General features: G+C 55.7%; 1 protein-coding gene across 1 annotated transcript; it reads left to right on the forward strand.

Annotated features, from left to right (window-relative positions):
- Positions 1-79: 79 nt before the first annotated feature.
- Positions 80-424, forward strand: NRARP (NOTCH-regulated ankyrin repeat protein). The gene has a single exon (XM_006863656.1). The coding sequence runs from the start codon at positions 80-82 to the stop codon at positions 422-424; it is 345 nt and encodes a 114-aa protein (XP_006863718.1).
- Positions 425-8,752: the final 8,328 nt, after the last annotated feature.

Genomic DNA, 8,752 nt, shown 5'->3' on the forward strand with positions numbered 1-8,752 from the left:
GGGGGCCCGTGCCGCAGCCTCCACCCGCACTGAGCCGGCCCGGCCCGGCCCCGGCCCCTGGCCCGGGCGCGGCAGCAACATGAGCCAGGCCGAGCTGTCCACCTGCTCGGCGCCGCAAACGCAGCGCATCTTCCAGGAGGCCGTGCGCAAGGGCAACACACAGGAGTTGCAGTCGCTGCTCCAGAACATGACGAACTGCGAGTTCAACGTGAATTCCTTCGGGCCGGAGGGCCAGACGGCTCTGCACCAGTCGGTCATCGACGGCAACCTGGAGCTCGTGAAACTGCTGGTCAAGTTCGGCGCCGATATCCGCCTGGCCAACCGCGACGGTTGGAGCGCGCTGCACATTGCCGCGTTCGGCGGTCACCAGGACATCGTGCTCTATCTCATCACCAAGGCCAAGTACGCGGCCAGTGGCCGGTGATGTCCGGCCCTGCTGCACCCGGGAGCCCTCCCCCGGCGCCCGTGTCGTCTCTGCTGTACCTTTCCGCCAACTACCTCGGTGTGCGCAGGGTCGTCGGCCCAGCCAGAACCCCCGCGACCGCCACGACGAGTCCGGCGCGCGCGGTCGTGTTCGCGGAGCCTGCTCCTCCGGCAGAGCGACCCCCCGGGGGCCTCCCGGGACCGCGGCGCCGAGCGGAGTGCGCTCCAGGGCCCCGCCGCCTGGAGGGTGGGGGCGGGGCGGAGGCTCCAGCCCCTTTGAAATTTGAGTCTCGTACCAACCAGTTCGGAATCCCGAGATACCGGATCCTCGCCTCCAAATGTTTTCTCCCGAAGGTGAAAGGCGGGCGGCGGGGGGACGCTGGACTCCGGGCACCCCCGCTCGCAGAGCGCGCCCGCTGCCTGCCTTGGGACCCTGGCCGAGGAAAGATCCCCGTTGTTCTGGGTGGTTCTCTATTTATCGTGTTTGTGTCTCTCTGTGGGTGAGGTTCGTGCGCCTGGTGTATTTGTTTGGAAATTATTGTGCGTGATCGATGTGGTTTGTGGTGGGTATATGCTTTGTTTTTTCCCCTAAAAACTAAAAACTTGAGTCTGCCAGTTCTTCGTTGCACTGAAAATACCGCTCCCCCCCATGGGTCTCCGGTGCACTTCCCCCTCCCCCATGTTTTCTCTCCCCCTGTCCCCCTACACCCCCTCTTCCTTTTCCCTTCTGCTCCCCCTCTCTCCTGGACACCTTTCTAGCTCCCTCTCTGAAACATTTCCATGTGCGTTTTGGAAGCGCCTGGCCCAGCGCCCCGCCCCCCCTCCGCCCGCGACCCTCCAGTTAGCGGCCACCGTCCCCAAATCGACTGGTTTCACCAAGTTTCCACGAGAGCCTCGGAGCTCGTGGATGCTCGCTGGTGGCAATGATGGTGGGGACGATCTCGGATAGATCTATTCTAGGTTAACAGTCGGTTGTACACTTTTTTAAAAAGTAAATGGATTTGCCACAATTAAATGTCATAACATTTATGACAATATGAAATATTAACATATTTTAAGCCAAGTTCTAGGTGTACGTTTTGAACCTTGGTTATAAACCCAATTTTAAAGGGCGTTGTATACCCATCGTTGTGAAGGCAACAGAGTGTACCCATATTTATATTTTTATAAAATGCCTATAAGACTGTGAAGCTCTCGTGCATGTTGCTGCCCTGCTTGGCCCCCCCGGAGCTTCCAGGAACCGATTGGCATCTGAAAACCCTACGTGGGGGAGGGGCCTTCAGGAGGGGGGCTGCGCCGCCGAGGCCCCAGGCGAGGAGGTGTCTGCGCGTCGTCGCTGTCTGTCTCCGAAAGGCGCCCTTCCTGGTCTCTGCGGTTCCAATTTTCTATGCAACCCCACAGCCTCGTTGTTTTGATCGGGAAATAAAAGGGAGGCTGAACGATTCAAATTTAAATGAGGTTTCCCCTTCCCAGCAGTGCCGCTGACCCTTCATGCCGAAATGGGGAGCCGAGAGGACACAGGTGGATGGGGCCTTTGTGCGGGGCTGGTCACACGGTCTCGTCGGCGCTGTCGGTTCAGCCGGGAGTGGGGATCAGAGAGGACCACGTCTGGACGCAGACAGTGAAACTGAGGCACAGATCGCTCCGAAGGGAGCTTTTCTGTATATTTTTTTCTAGATGCAAATACCTTTTTAATTATGTTAATTAATGTTGAGACTAGGCTTATCTGCAAGCCGTGTAGGTCCCGTCTGGTCACGGCTGACTGGATAAAACGAGAGCACACCCCCAAGTGTACGATAGAGACTTGTAGCCCAGCGTGAAAAATTTAAAATAAATTTTTCATTGATCTTTTTATATGAAAAACAGTTTGTTGGTGCTTCTTGATCAGGGAATAGGGTTAGCTACACAACATCGTCACACAATGGGAAACAAGACAAAGGGAGCACACAGAGCTTGAGCAGTGGCAGGGAAAGGACACCTCAGGCTGGCCAGGTTCCACACTTGGGGGGCAGAGACAACACCCCCAGAAGTGTCTCAGCCGGTGGCTCTGTTGAGTTGCCTCCTGTCTCCCCGGCTACACAGAGCACATTGATCACACTAACCAGAAGTTTCCTCATACACCTCCTGGGCCAGACACCAACAGCACTGGCTTGGACAGAAGTGAGTGAGGGCTGTTCAGAGTCTGACTCTTAACCCATTCCTGAGAAGCTTGCCAAGGCCAGAGACCCGGTATGGAGGGTACAGGGGGACACCCCAACGCCCAGCAACAGTACCCTGCCAAAGGCTATCTGGGGGACAAAAAACCAAGGTAACTTGTGAGTTACAAGATAGCAACTATCTCTTTGCAACCCTCGAGTGACCAAAAGACATTATTACCCTACTGATGATGTTCATACTTCAGGGCCCCACAATTCCCAGGTTACATGCTGTCTCCAGAGCTGGCCTACAAGATGGGCCATTTGGTCCTCTGATACCCCCAGAAGTCCAGGGTTCTTCATCACCAGGGGAAGAGAGTACGTGGATTGGGTGATCATGTGCACACCCCCACCCCCGTGAGGGTGGGGAGTGAGGGGAAAGAGAACACGTTGTTACAGGAATTGGGAAATGAATGGATGGGCCTTTGGGTGGGGATTCCACTCCTCACTGCTGGGCCAAGTGGTACAGCCACTGAAATGTGAGGTCCTGTTTGTTCCAGGGGTCACCTCAGGAGAGATGCTGGCCAGCCCATGTGGGATGGGGCCCAGACTGCTTCCCAGCACCTGGGTACCTGGGAAAGAAGCAGCTAGCCCAGCTCTCACCTAGAGCTAGGAAGAGGTGAGACCCCAGGCTGCAACCTATATGAGCTGTGTGTTACCAGCTGAGGGCAAGGGACCCCAGAGTGTACCTGAGAAAACTTGTAAGCCCATCTTACAACTGATTGGATTACTGGTGACAGGCCAACCGGTGTTCCTTGTCTTCAGAAGGTCTGAGGAGGAGAAGGGGTTGCATATCCAGCTCAACCCAGCTGTATCCATTCCTTAGCCTGCACAGCAGGCATATATAGCTCTTAATGGAAAGGGGGGACAGAAGGAAGGCCCCCCTTTCCAAGTCTCAGGGGACAGTAGCTTCTGATTCAGTTTCCTCATCTCATGGCTGGGAACAGCCACCTCCACGGGTCCTGGATCTATGCTCAGCAGACAGGAATGAGGGGCCAGTTGTGGTGTGGTGTTGCTGGATACTCCTTCCAGATGGAAGCCTCTGTATGACCGCATGAGCGAGCAGCAGAGCTGAGCATGTCCCACACCCCCAACCTTGCCTCAGGTCTCAGGACCCTCAGGCTTCTGAAGCCCCCTTCAATGGGCCTCTTTGCCCTGACCACCTCAGATCAGCAATGGGATTCAGGGAGGACCATCTAGCTCTGGAGGTCGAGTGCTGGGGGAACTGTGGGTAGGGATGGGTGTCTACCTTGGAGAGAAGGGCCAGACCAAATGGGCCAGGATGGGGGTATGACTCCCTCCTTCTCTGAGAGCCAACACCGGTGGATACCAGGAAGATACCCACCAGAATAGTTCTGTCCCTAGCAGGACTGGCCAGAAGAGGGAGGGTAGGATCTGGGGGACAAGGACCTGGGTGGGAAGGAGGAGAGGGAGGGGGCTGTACCCCAACCGCCTCCCTTGGAGGGAACACAGATAATACCACGTAGAACCTGGGGTAGGAGGCAGAGTTCACCTGGACCATGAAGGACGAGAAAGGAAAGGATCCCTGGTGAACAAAGCCAGTGGCTGGAATGTGAGGGCGCAGGCACGGAGGGGGTGTTGGCCCCCAGCGCAGCCCCTCCCCGCCTCCCTCGGGCATCCAGCCCAACCCGCCCCGTCCCGGTCTGGCACATTCTTCTGCTTGGCTGTCCGTCTGACCATCCCTCTGCGTCTGTCTGTCGGTCTTTGTTTTGCAGCTCCAAAGCCGCGGCCCGCATTCATTCCCGGGGCCTCTGCCCTTTCCTCCGCTCGGGTCCCCGCTCACAGAGCAGCTGCTATGCTAATGAGGGCCGAGGAAGGCGGGGGGCGGGGGGGGCAGCCGTAGAGACTGGGGAGCCCGGCCTGGGGGGGGCCGGGAGGGGGAGCGAGGCGAGGCTGGGGGGTCCTGACAGGGGGGGCGGAGGAGGCTGAGAAGCCAGGCGGTGGTGGCGGCCGGCCGGCGGGGGCGCCGAGCTCTCACAAAGGCCCCTCTTTGCATTCGCTCCCGCCCGGCTCTTAGCGGCACGGACGCTCCCGGCGCTGGCTGGGGGCGGGGCCGCGCGCACCCGGAAAGCGCACCGGGCCGTGAGGGCACCCGGGCGACAGAGGGGCCACCCACCCCTCCCCCGCGCACCCTTCGCCGTCCGGGCCGTGAGGGGGAGACACCAGCTGTCATTTCTGCTCGGGGTCACGGCCTGGGACGCGCAGCGGAGCTCGTCCTCGAGTCCTCACCCCACCGGCCGCCGGGCACGTGGGCTGGACTGGTCTCAGGGGCAGCAAGGGTCGAGCAGCCGGGTCGGTGGATCACCCGGCCCTCTCCCCGACTGAGACGGGGGAAAGGCAGGAGCTGTGGGAGATGCCCGCACACAGCCTCCGGACCCGCCGCCTGAGCGCATCCTTTCCGGGGAGCCGGGAGTTGGAGGAAGGGGAGCTCTATCCCAGCGGCCCACCTCACCCCGTCTGTCCCTGCCGAGCACTCAGGCCTCCCAAGCTCAGGGAATTTCACTGGTGGGAGCTGCGGGGTGACGGGCCCCCGGCAAGCCTATCTGCGCTCTCAGTCCCACCTCGGAGCCCGGGCCCCGAGACCTGGGCTGTGCTGCCGCCCTGTGGCCGCTTCTGGAACTGCGCCTTCAAGCCGCTCGCCCATCTGCTGCTCAGTTGGGTCTGAGCTCGGCCCGTCCCCGTCCCGTCCCCACCCTACCCTGCTGGAGACGCTCGCGGCCCGGTTGGAGCCTTGCGCTGCCCTGGATCCCACCCCTTCTATCCGGTGTATTGGAGACACCGAGGAGTCGGGACCGGAGAATAGGTGCAGCGGGTCGGGGACGGGGGAGGTGAGCTGAGGCGGTCCTGGCCATGCAGGAGCCGGTAGGCTTGGGGTGGGGGTGCGGGTGGGGGATTGAAGGAACAGAAAGGGGGTTCAGATGGGGCGGGCCAGGCCTAGCCAAAGGCGCCCAGGACGGATGGACAGCTCCCTCCCTCTTCCGCCCTCCGGGGTTCTGGTCACTTACTTAGAAGGGCCCACGGTATGGAGCAAACCTGTAAGTAAGGATGAGAGCCGCCGAAACACCGCACCGCCAAACTGGGAAGAGGCCGCCGGAGGAGGTTCAAGTCCCCATCACAGCCTCGTGCGTCGCACATCAGATGGGCAGGACACAAAGCATTGTGGACCTCAGGACACTCCGGGCTGAGCACAGGATGCTACCAGATCCCCCCATGGAGCCAGCAGCCTCAGCGACTCCTCAAAGAAGGGGGCTAGGGGATGTGGCCAGGGGCCTAGGTGGCCAGGTGGAGACTAGCACCTGAGTGGCTGGCTTCCCTCTCATAGTGGCCCGTGTACACAGGAAGAGGGTGTCCAGTTCTCTAGCCCTGCTAAGATGTCGAGAAACCCCACTTCTGAAGGCCTCCGACCTCCTTCTCGGCATTTGATAACCCCACAGACAACCCCTCAAGGGGAACCAAGCCCAAAACACCCACAAGAAAGTTCAAAACAGCAGTGGCTTGAATAAATGGAGGTGTGCTTCCTATTCACAAAGCAGCTGAGGTGGGAGGTTCAGAGCTGAGTTGAGGCGCTAGGCTCACTGAATGGGGCTTTCATTCACATGGTTAAAAATGGCTGCCCAGATCCAACCATTACGTCTATCTTCCAGCCTACAGAAAGAGGAGGCCTTGAGAAGAGAGAGGGACACAGCTGGTCACATGCCATTGGCCAGAACTTGGCCACACGACTAACTGAGCTACAAGTTGTTGTTGTTGTTAAGTTGTTAAGTGCCATCGAGTCGGTTCTGACCCATAGCGACCCTGTACAGGGTTTCCGAGGGTGTAAATCCTTACGGGAGTAGAAAGCCTCATCTTTCTCCCGCGGAGCAGCTGGTAGTTTCGAACCGCTGACCTTAAGGTTCGCAGCCCGATTCGTAACCACTACGCTACCAGAGCTCCTTTTAACTGAGCTACAAGAGACGTTGGGAAATGTAGTCTTTACTCTGTGTAGTGCTCAAGAGTTAATCAGAGAAGGGCTTCGAAAAGTTCATGGGAAAAACTCCATTATCTTTTCATTCCGTTTTCCATGACTGAAGCCCCTTATATTCTAGGGGAAGAAGAATTGCCAGGTTTGGGGAGTGAGGGGCAGCCCGCACCTCTCTCCTGCTGACCCACTGTCGTTCCTGTCCAAGAACCTTCTAAGAGTCTAAACTGTTGAGTGAGGACTGGATTCCTGAGTGTCCAGGGCGCCAGCCTTGTGCTGTGTTTGACTTGCCCTGGAAGTAGAGAAGTCAGAAGCCCACCCAGTTATGTAAATAAACTGCTTGCATGCCCCACCCCAGAGCTCCAACCCACTGCAGTCAAATGAATTCATTCTGACACATGACTACCCCGTGTGTAAGAGAGTTGTGGTGGTTGTTAGGTGCCAGCCATCGGTACCGACTCGTAGCGACCCTGTGCACAACAGAACTAAACATTGCGCAGTCCTGCGCCAACCTTACAACCGTCGTGAAACCTTAGAACTCTCATAGAGGTTTCTTGGCTACAATCTTAATGAAAGCAGACCTCCAGACCTCCCATAGTACTGCTGGGTGGATTTGAACTGGTGAGTTAGCAGTGAGCGCAAACCTCTCCCACCACACAGAAAACTTTCACAGCATAGACATCGTGCTATCAGCTGGATGAGCAGCAAATGTCCCCGTGTTGTGTGTCCTTGGCATGCCCAACCAAGGAAGTTGCATTCCAAGAGATTGAAGCTGCAGATCTAGGGGGACAGGCAGGATGTTTCACTTCCTAATCATCCACAGGGAGGAGGAATGTCTGCAGTGTGACTTGGCCTTTGGCCCCCAGTCAGGTGTTTCTGTTCCTGGTTGTCCTGAGGTCGCTGCTTGTCCAGGACCAGAACCTTCTTCTCCCTATCTCTCTGAAGAGGAAAGTAATAAGTAACCTAGTGCTTTGAAGTTCAGAGTTAACTTGTCAGTAAAATTCCTGCTCAAATCATCCAATGATCTGTCATTTGGTTGTTTCTTTTCATTTGCTTTAATTGAAAGATATACACGTATATCATTTTCACGTTGGTAGGTGTACAATTCAGCACCACTAATTACATTAACGGTTCAAATTCACCAGCTGCTCCTCAGGAAACTCTAAACGCTCTGAGTCAGAACCAACTCGACAGCACTAAACAACAACAACAGTTACGTTGGCAGTGTTGTGCAGCCTTCACCCCTGTCTACTCCCAAGTTTTCAGCACCCTAACTTCAACCCTAACTCCCCTTTCTCCCCTCCCTCCAGCCCTGATAACCTCTGATCTGCTTCCTCTCTATGCATTTGCCTAGTCAAAGAAGCTCCTTTGTTACTGTTAGCGCCATCAAGTGGATTCCCGTTCATAGCCACCCTATATGGGGTTTCTGAGGAACAAACAACCTTGTGGTCCAGTGCCCATTCCTACAGCATCACACCGGGACTCATAAGATAACTCATATCTGTGCCCATTCCAAAGAGAGGTGACCTAACAGAATGAGGAAATCATCAATATCATTAATATGAATATCACATGCAAGTAGAATTTTGCTGAAGATAGTTCAGAAACGGTTTCAACAGTAGTATATCAACAAGCAGCTGAGAGAAATTCAAACCGGATTCAGAAGAGGATGTGGAATGAGGGAGATCTTTGCTGACATCAGATGGATCTTGACTGAAAGCAGAGAGTATCAAAAAGGCATTTACCTGTGCTTTCTTGACTACGTAAAGGCTTTTGACCATGTGGATCATGACAAGCTATGGATAACATTTTAAAGAATGGGTATTTCAGAACACTTAACCTGTGCTTGTGAGGAACCTGTACATAGACCAAGAGGCAGTCATTGGAACAGCTCAAGGGGACACCAACTGGTTTAAAATCAGGAAAGGTGTGCGGCAGGGTTATTGTATCTTTGCACTCTACGTTTTCAATCTTCATACTGAGCAAATAATCCAAGAAATTGGATGATACGAAGAAGAATATGGCGTCAGAATTGGGGGAAGACTCATTAATAACTTGCGACATGCAGATGACACAATCTTGCCTGTTGAAAGGGAAGAGGACTACAAAGAACAGCCTCGGTATGGGTTGCACCTCAATGTAAAAAAAAAAAAAA

The sequence above is a fragment of the Chrysochloris asiatica genome, unplaced genomic scaffold (assembly GCF_000296735.1).
Source record: "Chrysochloris asiatica unplaced genomic scaffold, ChrAsi1.0 scaffold00056, whole genome shotgun sequence".
In the NCBI taxonomy this organism is placed as follows: Eukaryota; Metazoa; Chordata; class Mammalia; order Afrosoricida; family Chrysochloridae; genus Chrysochloris; species Chrysochloris asiatica.